Genomic DNA, 23,734 nt, shown 5'->3' on the forward strand with positions numbered 1-23,734 from the left:
TCGACTCCAAAAAATATTTCTGAGATGGTAATAATAATTCGTTAAGTGAACAACACTTTTTTAAAACAAAAACAAGGATGAATTGTAGTCCCTTAACAATTTCCTTTATAATGTTTAGGTTATGACGTTTTGTGGAAGAAATTTTGTAATATAAAATACAATAAGTCTTATGTTGAAAATAAATTGATTTTTGACCACTTAACTTTCACCGCAATATCATTTGTAAAAAAATCTTCACCGATGTAATTTTAATAAGATTCCATGCTCTGACTAATATACTGTTCGTGTTAAAGTATAAATATAAATACAGAGTGATAGGGCAATACTTTTGACGACTCATTCTAAAGGCTAAAAATAAGAAAAGAGTTCATATAAACATAGGTCCAAAAAAGTTTCGTTATATTTTTAGCCTCTAGAATGAGTTGTCAAAGTATTGCCCTATCCTCCTGAATCACCTTGTATTTTGAAGCAAGGTTAAAATTGAATCAACAAGGATGGAATATTCATATCATTCAATAAAAAACCAGTCTAATAAATAAGTACTATTAATTTTTTGATATATATATTTAAATTTCCTTTAAGACCTCTATTATAATTATAGCCCCATGTATCGAATTCAGGTCCATCTTATTCTGATCAGAGATAATCATATTCACTATACTTTTTACTTTTGATTGAAAAATTAACTGAAAAATCACTCTTATTTAAAATATATATATATATGTTTATACATATATATATTATTTTTTTGCCTACAATGGAAAATACAGTAGTTGGATGATACAATTATATAAAAAATAAATGGAACAAAAAATAATATTTTTCAATATCTCTTTTATTAATCAAATATTTACAAAAAAAATTTCAGGGGAAACCATTATTAACCAGAGAGTAACAAATGAAAAAAAGTTTATAGGTGCAAAAGAAAAAATCATAAAACTTTCACATAAATACATTTTAAACTATAAAGAGAGACAAAGAAATCAATTGAATGAAAAATAAAATAAATAGATATATATAACAACAATATTTTACTTTAGAAGACTTGTTTTAAGCAAAGCAGTAGATGTGACAACCAAAATGGAACTAAAAATGTAAAGGAACACTATAAATTAAGATAAAATATTGTATTTATTGTTATTTAAAAAATTCCCCTTTTATAATATTAAATATTTATTATAACTATTTTTTTGTTTGTTGCGATAATTGATTATTGTTAATGTAATTAATAATAAATAATAATTTTAAAACGTAAGAATATTTTCAATGGCGCTAAAATGGCTATCACAACTGCCTGATGGAGGTTTATTTAATTTTTAACAATAATTTCATTATACTCTAGTATATAAATTTCATATACAAATCTTTTACTCGGTCAAACAAACACACTTACAGTCGCGCACACATTTATACAATTTACACGCAAACAAAATCAAAAATCATTCAACACACAAATAAACCGCTACATTAATAATACATAACGTACAATACTCTCACAACCAAACATACAAAGAAATGTATAATAGTAAAGAAAAAATGTCTCTGTGCTAAGTTCTTTTTTTATCATTTCTTTTGTTTTTAATGTATAAATATATATAACATATATTTACATAACGTTTTACAACACGTTTAAAACATGTGCTTCATAAACCATACTTTATTGGTTTTCAGTTATTTCACTTTTTTAATTTATTTTCGTTTTCTTTATTTTTTGCAAACACACAGATACACATACATACACAATTTGATGTTTGTCTTCTTTTCCTTAATTATTTACTTTAATTTGTCCTTTTATTATTATAAAAAAATTTTTATAAATAATTTTAAAATTTTTTTTGTTTGTTTTCTTCATATTTTTCATATATATTTTTTAAATACATTATTTTACAGTTCGTCATGATGCTCATGATCCTGAAACAAAAAACAAATACAAATTATTTTAAATGCAAATACCATTTTCTTCAGAATTTCATTTCCTAAAACAAACAAGTTGTTGTAACTTCTCGATCAGCTATTAAAATTACCTTATTGGTTTGCTACTTGTCAATCTGTAGTATTAAAAAAATACAATTCAATACAAAAATAAAAAAATTTCATAAAGAAAACAGTTCTTTTAGAACCACTTAATTATTTTTATATAGATGGTTATAAAATACATGATATTCCCATAAGTGTTTTACCTTTTTTGAGATATATAATTGTTTTCTTTCTTTTTACGTAACTACTGTTTGTTATAAAAATACATGACAAATTAAACAGCGAAAATTAAGCCTGTTTTTTGCTGATAGTAAGATTCTATAATGAAGTTGAAAATGCATCAGCATAAAGTTTAGTAAATCTAGTAGTCTTTCTTTTTGTCTCTATTTTACTTGTATAAATAATACACTTCAAAATTAGAACAAAAATTATAATAGAATAATCATTTAATAACCATCCTGGGCCTATTTGAAAAGTGTATTTTAATAAAATAAGAAATCAATTTGCAATAAATCTACTGAATAAATTAAATAAATAATCCAATAAATCTACTCATTATTAAGTCCGTGCTTCTATTTTTGCTCTTGTAAATAAGGCATTAAAAGGGGGAAAATTAATTTATAAAAAACACAATATTTGATAATTAATTACTTATATTATGCATGAAGAATACAACAGTGAGATAGCTGCTGAGAGACTAGAAACAACTGGCGACATTAAAAATGAATTATTACATTTTCAGTGTGTTAACAGCTTGGAAAGAGAAACTTTGTTTCCATCAACAGCAACCTGTGTAAGACACACAGCTGCTGCTTTTTAAAAATGGAACGTTTTATAAAATTATGTTCATACTATTTTACATAAGAGAATGGAATTGTTTCATAAAAATCAGAAAACATGATCAGCTACAATCACGTAACATAAAACATATGAAAATTTAATTGAAACAGGACCCAAAAAATAATTTTTCAAGTTTAAATTAAATGTTCCAAGAAAATAAGAAATTCATCTATTATATGTGATAAATCAAATGATCGAAAAATATCAAACATACTGCCACAATGACCTCAAGCATTTATAACGCAAGAAAAATTGGAATCGCATAATTCGGTTGAGCCACTATTATTTGGTCGGCAGCAGTAGCTAAACTGGGAGACTTGCTAAGGGATTCTGAGTAGCGATGAATTAAGCTCATGTTACATATAAGGCAGAAATTATACTTATTATGAATAATAACTATAACTGTGAGATAGTACTAATTACATCATATATAATATTACAATACAAGAATATTAGAATTCACTAACAACGGATTGTATATGCATCATTAAACTCCCTGGTTTAGAAATACAATCTTAATAAAATGATTTCTGATATGAAAAAAAACCCGTTTAAGAAGAAAAACTTACTTCTTCTCCAGTCTCTGGTTTCTCTCCGGCTTCTTCTTCTTCTTCATCTTCATCCTCATCCTCGTCTTCATCTTCTCCATCGTCCTTCTTAACTTCTGCTTCTCGCTTTTTCCTTTCTTCTTCGTCTTGTACATCCTTCATTTTCTTTTCACCTTCCTAGAAAAGAAAAAGCATAAAATATAACCTAACAGAAAACAGTTATACTACGACACAATAAGAAAATTAATAATCTGGACAGCAAAAATATTCAACTCTAAATAATTATAAAGGTAAGCATCACTTATACTTATACTTGTCTTATCTAACTGGACAATTGTAAAAGCAATAATAAAGCAGACGAGCAAGTTTTATGGAAAATTTTAAGTATATATATCCTTCGTTCGTACTAACTCCATTGTTTAACCTAGTTATAAATAAAGTTCAGGCTATTCCTGGAACTTCTAATAGAGGGTGATTTGATTTGGTTAACCACAAATTTTTTGCAGTTACCTAAAATGAAAAGAAAAAAGAAAAGCTCTACTGAAAAAAAAAACACCGCTTCAAATTAATAAGACTGAAGAAACAGTTTTATGATCTCAGCGTTTTACTTCGCAAAGTTATTAAAAAAACAAAAACCTTGTACCTTTAAAAAATTAAATGAATGTATTTTTGTTTCTTATATTTAAAGATGACATCTTTATAAATACTACAGTATAAAATACAAATCTCAATGATATTAAATGAGATCAGTTCTTTTATGAAAGCACAACTACATACAATTTTACAATCACGATTTGCGTAATTTTATTGCAAAAATAGAAAATATGAAAAAAACTTTTATCAAGCAAAATGTACCAAAACTGAATACCAAACAAAAAAGAATTTGTGATGATACATTATTTTTTTGTTTAAAACAGTAGAAGAAAATGTGGAGTTTTTGATGAAGCTCTATAATGAGTACATTTACAAATAATACAACCTGCATAATGTACTTAACTAGCATTCTTCATTACTACAAAGAAACAATCAGCTGACCTAAGAGCTACATTTTATGAAACAATCAGTGGAAAAAAGTTTTATATCACACCACCAACTCTTGTTTCTATATAGAGTTATTTTGTGAGTGGCAATTTATTTAAAGAAAAACTAGTATTAATAAAAAATGACATAAAAAATCAATCTTTTACCTTTTACATGACAATTTCAATATTTTAGCTTTATAGAAGAGATTATTATGAAAAGAGGTTCTATAATAAATTAAGAACATAATTTACTGTTCAGGTTTTTATATTTTCCATTTCAATATGATCACCATAAAAAAGAATTTTATTTAGCTTTATTAAATTTACATTTTTTCAACACCACTACTATATTAAATATAATTTCAGTGAATGGAATACAAAAAGGATTGTGAAGAAAACAAAAAAGTTTTAATAAAACTGTTAGTAATCTTGGCCGATAGTTAAGAGCTATGTACAGCTGCTTCAACAGCAAAACAGCTGTACAGACAAGTACTGTACTACGTATGCGTGCAGTGACTGTACTACTTGTACCCTTTTTGACTAGCATTTAGCTATGATTTTGTCAGTAATTTCAATAGAAATCTTTTCTTTACTTCATAACAATTTTTCATCCTGTTAATTTAAAATATAAAACAATATACATACTGTAATAGTGCAGTTCAAAATAAATGATTCAAAGCAAGAAAATAAAATGTCTACTTTTACAGACAACTAAAACTGCAATTGTTTTACATGACCTTATTAAAGCAGATAAAAAAAAGAACTCGAGATAAAACTGTATTGGTTAGAAAAAATGCAAAACCTCCTTATGCAAAATTAACTGAAATTGCTAATCATTTTGTCATTTTTCAAATAACTTAATCTGATCAACGAGGCAAAAAAAACTCAATTTTTTTGATTATGCAGTTCAAAATTGCTATTTAAAGACAACTTTTTTCTTTTATGGCAACATGATGTAGTTAATTTTTTTTTGTCAACCTGATTATTTTTAAACATATCTAAAGTGTAAAAAAATATTGATAACCTGGTAAATACTGACTCTTAAAAACAATTCAGTTTCTTTCATATCAGTAGTAATAAAACCCAACTTAAAGAAATACAAATTTTGAATTTTTCTCTTAAGAGTTTTAAAAACATAATTATTACAACAGAAGACTTTTTAAAGCAGACGTTACTGTTTTATAATTAAATAGAACAGTTTTGGGCAGTTATCCTTGTATACAAATGTGCTAACCTCAGTCTATGATCAACTTATGTTTCTGGCAATTATCTCTCCTATAATTAATAGAACGGTCTCATAAAACTAGAAAATATTATATGAATGACTGTATTTTATTAACACATAATTCTTTCATTTGGTATTTATATAGTAACCAATTTAATGAAATAATAAACCATCTACCAATTGGCACTTTCAGACCGTATTTGTCAACTAATTTTTTAAATTTTTATTACAACTACATACACAATAAAAGGCACACTAGAAAGTCGATGTATAATTATAAATAAAAAAACTCGTACTTACAGTCATTGGTTTCCATTTTTCTTCAGTAACCTTCTTGGCATATTCAGGGTCATCGGTTATAAGAACATCACTAAATATTGTACCAGATTTAACCTGCCATAAATCAAAACCAATTGCAGCAATATCTTCTCTCAGATATATGTTTGAATCAGGTGTGTAATCTGGGTTGTCAATTTCAGGATGAATCCAGGGTCCCTGTAAAAAATATTTTAAAATAAAACTTTAATTCATATCTGTCTTAAGAATTCAATTGTATATTGTTTTTTCATTGTTTCATCGCATAACAATAACTAACCGTTTAGGAAATAATATTTTCAGTTTTGGTATTATTTAGAACCAATGACTTTCTGTTGTACACATGTTTATGATAATCCACCATCGATGTATAATCTCTTGAATTTGTACGACGTAAAATGGTTTTAATAAATATATATGAATAACAATGATGATAATAAAAAACTAGTTAATTAATTTAAATTATAAAACGCTGTAAATAATAAGAACTCAGATTCAGGTAAAATAAAAACAGAATACCGAAAATTAATTAATTCTATGAGTTTATTAAACTTTATTCTATAGTTAACTAAGTTTTGTTTTCTATTTCAGATAAAAGAACAAAATTAATGTATAATTTGTATGTGTGGGTGTATGTGCGCACGTGCTTTGCAGTGATAAATCGTAGGCTAAATAAATTGCATAACTAAAAACAGGCAAGGTGAAAATATTATAAATTACACACAGTTGAAACAAAACATCAGTCAATTTTATAACAGGGGAAATTAGGTAAAAATTGATAAATTTAATTTTTAACCATTATCTGAAAATTTTTAGCACTTTATAGCAAAATGTATTAGGCACTCAAGGGTTGAAAAAAATTAAATAAAAATTTTCACCTCAAAAATGTGTAATATACCTTGTATTTGGGATTATCGATCTGTTTTGGTTTCCATTCACCCTTATACTCTGGATTATTAACCATTGGTGCTTCCCATTCTCCGTCCATTTCATCATCCCAATCTTCTGGCCTACAAAATAAACACAAATAATACTTAAATAAATACCTGTTACTTATCTAAATTCTTCCAACATTAGTAATGAGAAGATTACATTTTAAACATAAAATTTGTTGCCCCAATTATGTCAGCAGAACAAACCGAGGTTAGATGCATACATTTGAAATAGTTTAAATGTGCATGAAACTTTAACAAAATTAAATTTTTGGCAAGTAATATCAGTTACTGTAAAAAAATTATTAAAAAGCACCAAAATAACAGCTACATATTTTGTAAAAATACATCCATGTGAGAAATTAACAAAAAAATAAGAAACTTCACAGACGTCTTTACGTCATCCTAATTTTTTTATAACAAATTATAATATCCACTCAAATAGTACAGATATACTTCACTCATTTCATTTAAGAGGTTTCCAAAATTAGAACTGGCATTTTAATTAGAATGTGCTATAAATAAAATATTTTAAATGTCATATCTCTATAATATTAACTACTTGCATATAATAATTGTGCATATACTGTGATGTTAATTAAAAAATAAACCTTATACATTCCAGGAAGTGTTTGCAAAATATCAGTATGACATATCTTGCTTTATTTTCTACCAACATTTTGTTATTCAATAAAGATTATATTGTAGGGATGAATTGAATATTTTTAATGAAATTCAGTCTACATTTACTCAACAATATATTAAGAACAAAAATAAGTTGAAAATTTATCTTGAAAGATAATAAAACAGTGGTCATCAATAGCTCTGTAATTATTTAGTTTCAACAAATTATTTTTTAAAAGGCAAAACGTAGACTTTATTGCTAATAAAAAGACATATTATTCATTAAAAACACATCAAATTGGTCTAGTACTAAAATTGTTGTTAATAGACTGTTTAAAAGCTGATTTTAAAGTTGAAGGTTCTGACGACCAAATTGTAGAAAATATAAGTTACTTTTACATGGATTTGAACACTAGACAGCAGATACCAATCTAATTTGGTATCTGCATATAATCTGAGAAAAATTTGGTAATGCATAACATATTTATTGGATTAAAATCATAATCTTTATAATAATAATAATAATGTGAGTGGGAGTTCAATTAATCAGATCTCAGGAATCATTGGCCAAGTCTGTACAAGACTACACCTTGTTTTACTTATCCATCTTCATATCATTGTTCAATTGGGTTGCTTATTGTTTAAAAATTGAAAAGATGCAAAGCAAATGTTAAGAATAGAGATATAAGTCACCCCATTGCACCTCCCACAACAGTGCTCCAGGGGCACCCTGTTTGTTACTAGTTGATGGTGATGATTGGTCGAGCCTCATATGAAGTGCTTGCATAATCTAACCACTCTAGCCTCACATTCAGTCCCCATGGGAAGCCATGTGGAACAATAAATTTGGTGATTCCTGAGAAACATTAAACTGGCTTAGTTATGAGTATGAAACAGACTACTATTGCCAAACTAGTTCACCTTATAACAATCTGTTACTAAACTGGGAGCTGCTTCAATTGTTTAAATCCCTATATCATCCCTAATTTGGTTTCTAGCTAGGATTCTTATCCAGTTCCATAATTAAACAAATTTTTAAGTGGCAGTTTTTTGGATGTCATGAGCAAAAAAGCTGTCCTCAAGTGACAAAACTGGTGACATGACACGCGCAATGTTTAAATTTATACAGCGACTTTAATAGGAAAACAAACTTTTAGAATCCATGTCAAATAAATATTTTGTTAGTTATTAGTTACTAGATTAAACGACACTAATTGTTTGTCATGAAAGAAAAGAAGGAAGAACTATTAGCGAAAAAAAAAGATTGGTTACATGTGATTTACAATGGCTAAAAAAAATAATTATATCTCATGTTGTAATAATTAAAGGCCATGATTAAAATCAAAAGTCAAAATAGGATAATGAATTTAAAAAAATAACTGTTACACACTTCAATGCAAGAAAGACTTTTTATTAATTTGATTTTAATATTTTAATTTGGTTTAATATCACTAACAATAGATACTGCAAATAAAGAAACATCAACGTTCTAGCATCATAATGAACCGCGCTTTTAACTTGCCTCTCAAATTTTTTCAACCTTAAATTGAACGCACATAAGAATGACTCAACCTATCTTCATCAAATTTTCACATGTATAACTTCTAGAGATTTTTGAGTCACAATATGGTAAACACAGGCCTATAAATATATAAGGATACTGTAATTTAAGTGAGTGGTATTTTTGTTCTCTTCATATAACAAAATGTAAACAAAATTCATTTTCAAACCCACATTCTTTCCACGTGATGTAAAGTATTACTGTACTTTCCTTCAAAAAGTCGCTAAAAAATACTTTTCAGTAATAGTAAATAATCTACAGAATAAATAAGTCTTACTTCTCAGCATCCTTGTCTGGAATGAGTTGTGGCTTGTCCCAATCGTCTGGTTTCGTGTCATCAGGATCATCAATTGTCGGGTTATCTTCCCAGTCATCTGGTTTCTTGGCAGAAGGATCTTTAATTTTCTTTGGAGGTAAGAAGTCCCAATCGCTCTCTAATTCACCAGATTCAACTTTCTCATTATCGATCAGAACCTAGTACAAAATACAAAAAATTAACTTTGTTTCAATTTTTATAACCGTTTAAACAAACTTGTTTTTATAATTTAAACATATTTATTGTTTTAAGTTTTATTTTACTCTACCAATACCAAGAATCAATATGTGTCTTTAGTGCACAATGTCAAGATAAAGCAAATGATTGAAAGAAAACAGAGTATACATTATTAAATATAGTAATATTACTTAACAGTTAATAAATGTGTTTAGGTTATCACAAGAACTTGGAGCCTGTATGACTTGTAGCGTAACTATTTTTAACATGGTTTTATAACCAAGCGGTTGGGTTTACAGACACAGATGTTCCATGCCCATAGACATCTTGTTCCATGGTAAACAATACAGCACAATTTTTTTATACAATTTACTAATTCTGTAATTATTCTCAATATACTTTCTGAACAACGTTAAAGGCCATTTTAAATAATAAAAATGTACGTGTAATTCTTAAAATGTTACAAAACATTTAAAACTACAAAAAAAACTTCTATGTTCTACATTTACGTAGACATTTTTTCACTCATTCTTAAAAGTCTCTTTGATAATACTAGCACTACAGTTTTAAAATGCTATTTTAGCTGAAATTATTGGTTGCAGTAAAGCTGAATCCTTTTTTATGTGCAAGAAGGTCTAGGTTACTGATAAATTGAAAATATTCATTGAAGTAAAAGCAGAAAGTTTTGTGTAATATTCACTACTGACAATCCATAGACAACACCAAGGACATGTAATGAATGAACTTGCAAATAAATTCAGAGTCAAATGAATATTTTTAAATAATTTCAGCTGGAATAGCAATGAAAAACATTAGCACTAATGAACTAGTGCAACTGAAGAAAATCATATCAATCAAAATTATACATGAAAAAAAGGGGTTCATATTTATAATTATGTATGTTTACTATTATTGAAAAGACTGGTTTTTGTTTGATATTGATAGGACAAAGGATTCATTAAGTTACATATTGTCAATATATATATATATATATAAAACTGTTTAGTTCATTCAGGTTTAAATTTTCATTTAATATATATACAAAGCTAACAAACTGGTTGCAATCTGAAATAAAATAATAAACCCTTCTGCTAAAATAACTTTATTTTACCTCATATGTGTTATCTGGTCTCACAATAAGAGTGTAGATATGCGAGTAAACATCATCTTTACAACGGATATCCTTGTTGATTAAATGGTTTTTACCCTTGTAACTAAAAATTACATGAACTTTTTTTGTACCTGGACCACAAATATCTGGACCTGCAAAAGAAATTTGTATTTTTTTAAATTTAAAAAAATTTAAATTTTAATCTTTTAGAACCAAAAGATTAATTAAAAAAAGTGAGAATAAAAAAAGTTTATATTTATTTAATATTTAAAAAAAATAAATAAATTTGTTCAATATGTATTTATTACATGTTTTCTGAGTGAAAAAGATTATTTATTTCTGATATTAGTATAGGCAACTAACTGAATTTCACTTGAAATTTAATTCAACTAACTACACAGTCAATTTTGCTTTCACATTCTTTAAATCATGTCACTCTGCTTTGTTGCATACAGCTGTTGTTTTTTTGTAATCATGAACAAAGTTTTTTTGTTAATGCCGCACCACTAAGATCTTGCTTTACTATTTTTACATTTTACAACTCTCAATGTTGAAATATAAATATACCCAACAATAAATCACATTTATTAGAGGGGATATAAAAAAATAACTGGTATGGCATTGTACTAGGTGCTTTTGTAGTATTTGGTTCTCTTTCAAGAACTTTCTCCATGCCAGTCTGCCAAGCGGTGTCAGCTTGGAAGGTTACGTCTGACCTCTGTGAATTTTTTGGTGAAAGCTGTTTTGTCTGCTTCTTTTTTTTATCATGGTAGATTTTAATGAACAGCGTGCCGTGCCGCCATGAAAGTTTGCTTTCTGCTTGGGAAAAATGCCGCAGAACTATTGTGATGTTGAAAACAGCTTACAAGAATACTGTTGGGGAAAAACTCAGTTGCGCGATGGTTTTTGCATTTCAAAAAAGGTTAAATGTTGATGACTGATCTCATTCTAGTCATCATTCAACTTCCTGAATAGATGAAAACGTAGAAAAAATTCACGCAATTATACTCAAAGGCTGACAACACACCAGTGAAGAATTTGAAAAGTTCAGTGAATTCTATCGGGAAGATTTAGGTATGAGAAGGGTCCTCTGCTCAAAAAAAAAGAGGGTCGCTTAGAAGCAAGCTATGCTTTGAAAAAACAATCCCAAATCAGCCCAGATTTCTCTTCTGATACTGGTGATAGAATCATTGTACTATGGATACATGACCCCGAAAAATCAGTAAAAGGTAAAAGATTCCAACATCGCCCTGCCCAAAAAAAGTAGCAAAGACAAGTCAAACATAAAGACAATGTTCATTTGTTTTTTGAAATGAGAGAGGTGGTGCATTCAGAATTCATTCCACCAGGTCAGACATAGAGGTTCTGAGAAAAGTACACAACAGTTTGCAGCAAAAAAAAAAAAAACCAGCTTGTGGTAGACGGACAACTGGTTTTTCCAACATGACAATGCATCTGCTCACACAGATCTCGTGCGCAAATTTTTAATTGCACGACTCCCTTTCCCCACCACATTATTATTCACGTAATTTAGCTCTAAGCAATTTTTTTTTATTGTTCCCTTGAATGGAGAGAAACCTGAAAGGAAAGCATTTTGCCTACATGGATAAGGTGAGGAATAATAAGACAAAAAGTGCTCATCACAACAGATGAATTTAAAAAAATTTTAAAATGGACAAATGTTTTAGCTATAATGGAGAGTATTTTGAAAGCGACTTTAAGAGTTTTTTATAAATAAATACATAAATAAAAAGAATTTCAGATAATTTTGGACACTCCCTCGTATATATCTATCTTAGTTTAAAGTTTTTAAATTTCTACTATTAGAAAGAAATATTTGACACAAAATGTTTAATTTCCACAGGAAGTTGTCTTTAGAATGCTTACAGATTATAGTTGCATATCTGTAATAACGACAATCAAGCACTAAACACTTTTCCCAATCCATTACTTTATGTCTTTTAATCAACTATGAAGTCATGTTCACTAAAGTATCTAAAGGATACTGGTGACAGAAACCTATTTTTGATGGTTACCTGCAAACCTATCTTTGTGAGAAATTAGATAATTCATGCAAGAATTGATAATCTTCCTGAAATAGCTATCTGTAATGTAACTTTACAGCGTATATGAAAACAACAGCAATTACAATTCGATTAAACAGGAAGGTAAAAAAAAACAACTGAAAATTATTTAAATAAAATAATTACATTCTGTAGGTAGGGGGAAGACAGAAAAGCAAATAGCCATACTCTCCTACCATAATGAGCGCTTTTGTACAGCACCGCCTGGCAAAGAAATAATTCCTGAAAGAAGAAAGCAGTCCTTCCAGTAATAATTGAGGGTGCCAATAACTGAGAGCTGATATGAGCCTAAACAAAAACTTAAAATCTTACCTATTTTAGGATTTCTGTACTCCAAAGCTGAAAAGTCATAGAAAACTTCAGTTACACGCTCAGAGGAAAATATTCCCTTCACTCCTTTTCTTTTTTATTAAATTATTTTGATGACTTTTTCTTGAATGAAATATTTCAGAGGTAAAATATTTCCACGATCAGAACTATGGAAGGGAGACTGCTCAATAGAAGGCAATCAGAAAACATAAAAACAATAAAGTTCCTTAAGGAGTCAACATGGAAAGACAAATTTAAAATATCCAGGTTTATATTAATTTAGAAATTGAGGATATGTGAAGATAAAAACTGAACAAGAACAAAAAGATTGGAAAAAAACACAAACCCTGATGTAGCAAGTAAAAGATTAGTACAGAATAGTGAAATACCTCTTTTTAATGATTAACTGATTTAAGTATTTTTGTTTAGTTGGTACTTTTCTATAATAGAAAATTTTATTCTTATATATAAGAATAAAACTGAATGGAGAATACCATGAAAAAAGTTAACAAGTGATTTAAGGAGAAAAAAAGAGAAAGGTATTATTAACTATTTTTAAAACAAACATTATCTTTTCTACTGAAAAATAAGTAATGTAAATGAATGAATGATAAAAATTATATAATTTACATATATTAGAAATTAACATATTTAAACATTTAAAAATATTCTTACCAAACATAATAAGATATGGTGTTTCACCATGCATATCCTCTTGTTCCAATGAAGAGTCAAACACCTTCACGTAACCACCACCACAATCAATGTTTTGTTCATGTTTAACCCTAAATTGTACTACTAATGGTTTATCTTTATTGCTAAATGAAGGAAACTTTCTTGAAAGTGCATAGAACCTAGCGTCTTGTGATGTTTGAATTCCTACAACAAATAAATAACATATAATTTAACTGATAAATAATGTATTATTATGGACATAATTATATAACACTGTGGAGACACAAAATACACTTTTTAAAACAAAAGTGAACAAAATATTTATTATGAAAGGATTCTTCTATAATTTTATCAAACATGTTAAGTTCTTTTGTAATAAAGGAGGACAGATTATTCAGTCGCAAATGTGTTGAGCAACAAAAATATCTCTGATACGCCGCAGACATGTAGATACATAACATATAATTCAAATTAAGTTACTCGTAACATGGTGAATTGTATTAACACCGAATTGGGTTTAATAAATGAGGAAATGAGAATTTCCCTCTTTTTAATGTATGCTACATGCCATACACAGTAACTAACATCATCTATTCTGTTAACAGAATAACAGATAAGAGTAATGACTCTTATCCTTGCTATGAAAAATGCATTAAAGTGTAGGTTAAAAAAATAACAGAAACCAGCGACTACATAATAAAACATTACAATATTTCTTATTCTGATAAAGCTAAAAAAATAACATTTTTCCCACTGTAATACTGGTATCAAGTGAAATCGCTGTACTTTTCAAAAACCAGATTTTGAGAGTGGTTAAACATACATTGTTACTTGAATCTGAATGCCTGCATTAGAGATTTGAGAACATCATTGTGAAGTTCGCCTCTACAAAAGTATGGCATAGGAATGACAAACTGATCCAGAGGGGAAAAATTTGCCTGGTAATTTGTCATCCACTAATCCCTTACCGGTTTAATTTTTAACAAAAATAAATGTTATCAGTTTAATATATGTACTTTTGACTAATAATGACCTAATATGTAATTTAAAAACAATTGTTTTGCATGCAAAATGTATTTATTACATACACACACAATATTTCCTTCACAAGTATATACAAAATATTTACATAATTATATATAGAATTTTGCAATATAAAAGACGTAGTGCTCAGAGTCTGACTATATAATACTGTAAATAAACAATTCACTATTACAGTAAGTCAGCTGATTATGATCAAAACACATAAAAATCCCTCACTCTACACTGTATTAAAATTAGCTACCATTGCAGGATACTACTAAAAACAACAAAATATTGTGACAGAGAATGAATTAAATCCAGATTTGGAATATTCCTACAAATCATGTACATCAGAATATTCTGTCAAAGACCAGTAAGGAATTAAACCCATAATGCAATCACCATCATCCAAGTCTGGTTCCATGAACGAGACTAATCTTCTCTAACAGTTTGGCTTAAGCACAGCTGATCTAGACCCATCCCTGGCTTTAAAACAAAAGTCTTTCTTTATCATTTCACAAATAAAATGATTCCAAATCTCAACTGTCAACACAGAGGAAACTTACTGTCCACGATATGAGATCCACTTTTCAAAGTTTACAGATAGCTTATGGATTAAGCCATATACCACCCAAACTTGGATCCTTGAAGGATCCAGGGCTTTGATGAACTGCATCTACAGTACACCAATATATTTATACTGTTTAGTAGATTCAAATTTAACATGTTCTTTCTTGAGGCAAAATGAAAAGTGAAACCGTAAAATTAAAAAAAAAACAACTCAAGTTACTGTAATTTAATTCTTGGAACTGTATCATCTCTCTCTATGGTTTTTTTAATAAACTATTAACAAATGTCAACAGCACAAAATGCTATAAATGCACTTTGGTTAGGTTAGCAACCTATTCTTACTTTACATCCTTCAATTTCAAGGATGCTATTTCCTGAAACATTACAAGTGGTATGGAAGTGCAAAGTTGTAAGGTCTTATTAGCTGTTACCCTGTGCCCAGAAAAGACGTACAGTTAACAAGTTAAACTTCAAATGTTTAATAACAATGTCCAAACTTATCCTGAAGAAAGATTTAAATACTTCACCAATATCTTCTCATTTTATAATTTATTTGTATTTTCTTCAATTAATTGTATCAATAAAAATAAATTAAAATCTAAAATTAGAAAATAATTATAAAAAAGAATAATTTGATCCATAAGAAACATAATCACAGAAAAGATTTCTGTCATTTTTTCAGCTTATAAACCTAATACAGTAGAATGCAAGTTTTTAATATATATATATTAGTTATTTTTCTGTTAATTACTAGTTTTTCAATTTATTTCTACTGATATCAATTACTTGTTCTTCTCACCTTTGTCTTTTTCTGGATCATTATAAAATTTTCCCGCTGTCCACGTAAATTTTCCAAATTCTTTTCCTGGATGTTCCGAATAAACCCAATTTTGTTCCCAGGAAGCTAAAACAAGAAAAAATTAAAACACATCTGCAGTTCAAAGAAAATAAATATTAATAAACCTGAAAACATACAATACAATCCACATGTAAAAAATAACTGAATATATAAATTATAAAGGTTGGAGCTGAGGAAACAGTTGTTTTAACTACTGAATAAGTTGTTTTAATAACTTCTGTTATTTTAATTGTAGAAAAATTTTTTTTACATTACATAAATATATTTTTATTGCATTTTGAAATCAACAAACCTTAATTAGGTTTGGAAAATAATGTCAGTAAAATAAAATCTGTAATGTCGGTTGCAAATTCAGAGCCTCTCTTCAAAGCTCTGCACGGCTTTCTCTAACATTTCATTCGACACAGCATCAATTTCTTGACGAATGGAAATTTTCAGATTTTTGATTGTGTGTGGCTTGTTCATGTACTCTAACAAAAAAAAGTAACAAATCGATAGATCGGGAGAGTGTGGGGGCCAAGAAACATTGCCAAATTTTAAAATGACTTGTCTAGGAAACATCTGTAAAGCCACAATTGATGTTCTTGCTGTATTAGCTGTGGCACCATCCTGTTAGAACCACATTTCTCTCATGTTCACCGGATGTCTTTCCAGTTTTGGATGCAGGAAGTTGTATAACATATTGATGTAGCACTGTTTTGAAATGTCCCCCTTTTCAAAAAAGTAAGGACAAACAATCTTTACCTGAGAAAAACAACACCACACTGTTACTTTTGAGTTGTGCAAAGTCTTTTGGTGTACTTCACATGAGTTCTCTGCCACCAGAGTATCAACAGATCTGTACATAAACATAGCCATCCTGATGGAAATAGGCTTTGTCAATCATTATTATTAGGATGTTTGAATCTTCTGTGAAGAATGGTGTTCATTTTGCCACAAAATCCCTTTCAATTAGCTGCTCTGGAGAATCATTATTTTGTATAAGTGAAAATTGAGATCACCATGTAAAATGCAATGAAGCGAGCAATGTGACATACCCAACGCTACAGCCTGTCACCTAGTGGATCGTTTCGGACTAGCAAGAACTGCCCTTCTCACTCCACCTACGTTTTCTAGAGTTCAGACTGAATGGAGAAGGCCAATGGTTTTTTTCTTCATCACAGATTTATTTGAGTATGGTGTTTCGATCTGGAATTGCACCTCGATATTTGACAAAAGATGTTGAACTGTGACCACAAAATCACTGTTTCTAAAAAAAAAAACTGCACAACAACAAACACAGGATGTTCTACGCTCCATAGCAACTGAAACTGTATCGTCTGAGATGTCCGCCAAAGGTTAATACCACTACTAGTCGCCGAGTACTAGTGGTTTAAAAAACATGCATTTTCTCTGCTCAACCCATCATTATGACAGCAGCACCCAATCATTTACTTTTATTATAAATAATTGTAATTACATTAACCTCATACAAATACAGTAAATTTTATAAACATTATAGGACATTTAATGACAAGACACAGTTAATTTATATTACGTGACAAACAAGTATGAGGCTTTCATCATGATTGGATAGAAGTTTCCAGGCTACTTAACTAACCCATCGGGTTGGTCTAATGGTTAACGCGTCTTCCCAAATCAGCTGATTTCAAAAGTCGAGAGTTACAGCGTTCAAGTCGTAGTAAAGCCAGCTATTTTTACATGGATCTGAATACTAGATCGTGGATACCGGTGTTCTTTGGTGGTTGGGTGTCAATTAACCACACATCTCAGGAATGGTCGAACTGAGAATGTACAAGACTACACTTCATTTACACTCATACATATCATCCTCTGAAGAATTATCTAAACAGTAGTTACCGGAGGCTTAACAGGAAAAAGAGAGGCTACTTATCTAAATACTAGTTTAGGGTAAAGATGAAAAGAAAAATCAATCAACATTTCTAAAATAATAGAAAATTAAGTTTAATTTGTCCTATTCTCAAATCTTCTTCTTTTTCATTTTGACTGGTTATCAACAAAATATTGTTTGTATATTGATGCACGATACATTTATAAGCTCAAGTTCTTCAATTATGTAAAAAGACAACTTTCAATCAAAATTTTTCAGAAAACTTACAAATCAAACTTTCAGAAATTCAGTTTTTAAAAATTTTGCTCTCATTTCTTGAAGACCACTTCAGAAATAACTAGACAAAATCTCAGCTTCCTAGCTATTTGAGAAATATGAAAGTTAGTGAGGAGAAACTGAATGAACAACAACATCTTTCCTTTTTTAACATACATTTAGTGGCACAAAAGGGTTTCAAATATGATTTAAATAGTAGTCAGTAAAAGCAAACTTGAGATTCAATAAACAAAATCGCTTATAAATAAAACTGTAATATTATTAACAGGGAAAACTGATTAACGTATAAAAAAAATTTAACACAGTTGTGTGGGTGAACAAGCAAGGTAGTGGAGTGGGGGTAATAATTGATGTAAATACATAAAAGGAGAAATAAGAAGTTTACTTTCAAATCATAATAGTTCATTTTTTCAGTATAGTTGATAATCATTTTCCGGTGATTATACAAGTTTGTATAATCTATTTGTACTGATTGATCTAACAATTCATCATTTACTAACAGGTGTAAAAAAAAAAAAAAGAACTGAACTTCATTGAAAGCAATTGTATAAACAATACGTAATTTAACAATTTAAAAATGTTTAATTATTTTAAATTAAAGCAGTGATAAAAATTCTTATACCTAATAAAATCTAAAGAAATAAAACTTTTTTTAAATGTAATATAATAAAACAGTATATTTATAATCAGTAAAAAGTAAATGATTAAAAATAAAAAATTATAATAAAAAGTTACAATAACAAAGACATATACTTAAAAAGAGACAATAAAAAACCACTGTTCATTTAATGGTCAATACATGCTTACATATATAATTTTTTAAGTATATGTATATATATATATATATATAGCAAAACATATTAATTGTAATCACTTGTTACCAGTCTAAAATGATTACTTTTTGTCCTCATTACAAAGATAGAGAATTCTGTAAACTTGAATATTTATATTATTAATAGAAACTAACAACACAAATAAATAATAACGGAAAGAAATACATACAGGTTACAATATATATCTAAGTTTAATTTTTTACTGCGTATAATATGAAACAACAGTATGCTACATGGGTAATTGATAATGGAAGTAATTAAAAATAATAAAGGCATTATTACATAAATGCATATTTAATATATTTACATTCTTTAATGGATTCATTAAAAAAAAACCTCTCCTTCTAGTTAGTTTAAACATGGGAAATAAAAGAAAAAAATGACAACTGCTTTCTGTAATGGTTAATTTGTTACTAAACATGTAACATGAGTGTAGTGTCAAAACTTTCAATTCCACAGATTTAAAGGGACTCCAGAAAAATGCAGATGTAGTAGTTTAAGATTTGTCATATGATAAATCTTGTACAGTGAAAGACTGAAGCCTTCACAGTCTCATTTCTGAATTTTCAGATGACTATGGTAATGGGCCTAAAATTTACATAACATTTGTTTTATATTTAGTTAATACAGCCAGGTGTATTCATCCAATGAAAGGCAATATATTCCCATAATAAAACGGCAAAGTCTGAGCAGGTGATCTGTAATTCTTTGTTTTTCTATATGGGATATCATTATTTCACTGTCCAGAATCTTGGCAGGATGGTCTGCCGTTAGGTAAAATATGTTTACCGATAATAAATAGTATAGCCTTAGAAAAATTTTTTATTTTTTTTTGTTTCATTTCATTTTAGAAACTACAGGCTAACCTGTATAACTTAATAATAATGATGATGAGGTAGTGTGTATACGAAGAAATTGACAAAGCAATTTAATACATAATAGGATAAAAATTTAATAATAGTTGGAGACTGGAATGCAAGCATCAGATAAGGCGAGGAAGAAAATACTGTGGGCAAATACAGGTTGGACGAAAAAAATGAAGAGGGGGCTGACTTATTGAGCTATGCACAAAGTATAAATTAGCAATTGTCAACACCCATTGGCATAATAGAATGGATACATGGAAAAAGCTGGGCAATACTGCAAAGTATCAGATAGAATATATAATGGTTAAACAAAGATTTAGAAATCAACTTGTCCACTGTAAAGCATATCCAGGAGCAGACACAGACAGTGGCCATAATTTAGTGATAATGAAATGTAGATTGGGGTTTAAAAACCTGAAAAGGTCAGATAAATCGGTGGAATTTAGAGAAGCTTGAAGAAGAGGATGTAAAGAAGATTTTTAAGGAGGGCATGGCAAGAAAATTTTCTTCTTCATAGAAAATGTAGAAGAAGAATGGGAGAATGTTAAAATGGAAGTTCTTAAATCAGCAGAAACAAATTTAGGCGGAACAAATAGAACTGGTACAAAACCTTGGATACCAGAGAATATATTGCAACTGATGGATGAGCGTAAAAAGTATAAAGATGCTAGTGATGAAAAAGGTAAAGGGAACTATCAACAATTAAGAAATACTAAAAATACGAAGCGCAAATTAGCAAAAGAAGGTTGGATTAAATTAAAGAGTTAGAGAAATTATCATTGGTAAAATAAGTGAAGCATAGAGGAAAGTTTTAGAGAATTTTATGGTATGAAAGTTAAAATCTAATAATGTGTAAAATAAAGATGGTACACCAATAGATAATATGAAAAAACAGTTGATGGGTTGGTGGAATATATTGAAGTTAAGCAGAGGAAATGAAGTAAAAGTGAAGCAGAGGAAGAAGTCAAAAAGGAAGATACAATACTGAGATCTGAATTTAATAGAGCATTGAAGGATTGGAATGGCAGAAAGGCTTGTAGGATAGATGGAATAACTGCATAGTGTAGGTGAGGAAGTGATAAGATGGATTACACAAAGTGGTGTGTAATATTTACAAAAAGGGGGAGGTTCCATCAGGATTCAAAAAGAGTGTTATTGTCATGAAACTAAAGAAAGCATGACCCAACAAACATGAAGAATACAGAACAATTACATTACAGGAACCAAACTGCAATAGTAATCAAAGGTAATCACACAAGGATGTTCCCTATCCCTGTTATTTTTTAATCTTTACATATTACTAGCAGTTAATTATGTTAAAGAACAATTTAGATCTGGAGTAACAGTGCAAGGTAAAAAGCTAAAGATGCTATGATTTGCTTATGATATAGTAGTTCTAACTGGGCGTAAAAAATTTTTAGAAGAAACAATGAATGACATGGATAAGTCCTACGCAAGAACTACCACATGAAAATAAACAAGAACATAACAAAAGTAATGAAATGTAGCAAAAATAAAATAGATGGACCACTGAATTTAAAAATAGGATGACAAATTCTATGGAGATAGAAGAACTTTGTTATTTGGGAAGTAGAATTACTAAAGATAGATGAAGCAAGAGTGATATAATGCTGAATAGCACAGGCGAAACGAGCATTCAGCCAGAAATATAATTTACTTGTACATCAAAAATTAATTTAAACATCGGGAAAGCATTTTTTAAAGTATATATTTGGAGAGCAGCTTGTAAAAATTTGGACAATTGGTGTATCTGAGAAGAAAAAATTAGAAGCTTTTGATATGAGGTGCTATAGGATGGTGTTAAAAATCAGATGGGTGGATAAAGTGACAAAAAAGAGGTGTTTCAGCAAAATGATGAAGAAAGAACACTTGGAAAAATATAACTAAAAGAGGAGGCAAACTTAAAGGCCACATCGTAAGTCAGCCTGGAATATGATATTGGAGGGATAGGTAAACAGGAAAAATTGTGCAGGTAGACATGTAATTGTTAGAGATGTAGAATGTAGGGCATATACCGAAATGAAATGACTGACACTAGAAAGGGAATCTTGGAGAGCTGCATCACATTTGAACTAGTCAAATGATTCAAGAATAGTAAACAAAGTTATAGTAGATAAAACTGCACAGCATATTAGAAGTTGCCAGGCATACAACAAAATTTAACCCTTGAATCTATGTTTAAGGGTCCAACCATTGAATAAAATAAATTACTGCAATCATCAGTCAACTCACTAAAGCAACCTCCAATTGGTACTCCCACTTTTTCAATTTTAACCAATATGTCTAAACCTAAAAATTCTAGAATATTGGATTCATCAATCTTAACTAAGTTCTCATGATAAAGCTATATTTCAATTATCAAATGAATATCACAAAAATTAATGATGTATCATGATGCATAGGGTAGATACCTAATTTATGACATACATTTCCTTAATCATAAAAGTATAACTTTTCTGGAATGTAACAAGATAAGCTTAATGAAATACAGACATTCATTAAGGATATTATTTTATTCTGAATGTAAGTACAGAAAGCCTAGAGTATCAAGGTTATATAGAGTATACAAACTTACAACTTCTTTGTTGCAGATATACTTTTCTACTAGATTAATAATAAAAATGATTGAATAATAAAAGAAAACTCAGTCTTTGAAGTTTCATGTAGAATAACAAAATGTCTTGGTTTAGTGCTATTAAACCTATTTGACTAGTTATTAATTATTACAATTACTATTACTAATTGAGTTGTTATTACACAACTTGAAAATCAGGATTACAAATACAATTCTTTATTTTTGACAAGCCTAATGAAGAAATCTAATAATAGATGGTACAAAAATAAAATCTTTACATACTTACTTAATGCCAAATCTTATATTGTTCTGTACAAATGCCTTTAACCAAATTATTTTTTTTATACTTTACACTTTTTCCATAATGCTGAAAGGCCTTAATGACAGGGAAAACAAGTTAAGAAATTATAGGCTAGTTGAAGACTATAAACACATAACATAACAGGTATCATACTAAAACTTTCTAATATGTCAATCCACGTTTACTAATAAATCTCCAATTAGAATCGGCAAAAAAGATGTACAAACTGCAAAAGTTACTTTTAACAGTGACAAATATTTAGGTTGCTATAAAATAATTGGTATGAACTGGAATTGCAGATTGCGGAGATTTTATAAAAAATATTGCAGCTTTGCGACAGCAAACCAAGAAAATATCCAGCATTTTTAATCATCTGATAATGATTCCAGTAATATAAAACTAAATAAGATCATGTATTATCAATATTGTCCAGTTATCCACATACGTAGGCAAATTACATTACTGTTTTTTTTTTTTTAGGAAAATTATGTCTAACAAAATTTTCTAACAATACAAAGTTGAAAAATTAATAAAGCCGGCTACTTACAATCAGAAAATGTTTCTTCAAAATATACTTCTGCGTGCGTAAACGTAATAGCTAGTACAGCTAAGAGACTAGTTGTTAAATACATTCTAAATATACAAAAATGTCTTACGATCTAAAGATACTTATTCACTCGAGAAGTAGATATAAATTAACCCCGAACGAAAGCTTACTGCTAAAGCAGCAGACAAGACAGATGGAATACTGCTATTGGTCGAAACACCACAGCCAATCAGACCACAACACGCTCGGACAAAGAAGATATTTTTTGTTAAAACTATATTTTAATTTTTCACCA

General features: G+C 28.9%; 1 protein-coding gene across 1 annotated transcript; it reads right to left on the reverse strand.

The window, feature by feature from the left end:
* Positions 1-817: 817 nt before the first annotated feature.
* On the reverse strand, positions 818-23,619 carry Calr (calreticulin). The gene is made up of 9 exons (XM_075380527.1): positions 23,440-23,619; positions 16,109-16,213; positions 13,717-13,920; positions 10,649-10,800; positions 9,322-9,518; positions 6,826-6,937; positions 5,913-6,107; positions 3,387-3,542; positions 818-1,911 (listed from the first exon to the last, which is right to left on the reverse strand). The coding sequence occupies exons 1-9, from the start codon at positions 23,522-23,524 to the stop codon at positions 1,885-1,887; spliced, it is 1,233 nt and encodes a 410-aa protein (XP_075236642.1). The 5' UTR covers positions 23,525-23,619; the 3' UTR covers positions 818-1,884.
* Between the last annotated feature and the right edge of the window lie 115 nt (positions 23,620-23,734).

This window comes from Lycorma delicatula, chromosome 12 (genome assembly GCF_047948215.1).
Source record: "Lycorma delicatula isolate Av1 chromosome 12, ASM4794821v1, whole genome shotgun sequence".
NCBI classification, from domain to species: domain Eukaryota; kingdom Metazoa; phylum Arthropoda; class Insecta; order Hemiptera; family Fulgoridae; genus Lycorma; species Lycorma delicatula.

What these genes read in the sequence shown, in the direction of transcription:
- Calr (XM_075380527.1), bottom strand. Translation starts at nt 23,524, where the DNA reads ATGTATTTAACAACTAGTCTCTTAGCTGTACTAGCTATTACGTTTACG. An exon ending in CCAGACAAGGATGCTGAGAA is followed by an intron (nt 6,938 to 9,321) that starts GTAAGACTTATT and finishes TTTATTTTGTAG; the next exon opens with GCCAGAAGATTGGGATGATG. An exon ending in AAAAATGGAAACCAATGACT is followed by an intron (nt 3,543 to 5,912) that starts GTAAGTACGAGT and finishes TTTCTTTTCTAG; the next exon opens with GAAGGTGAAAAGAAAATGAA.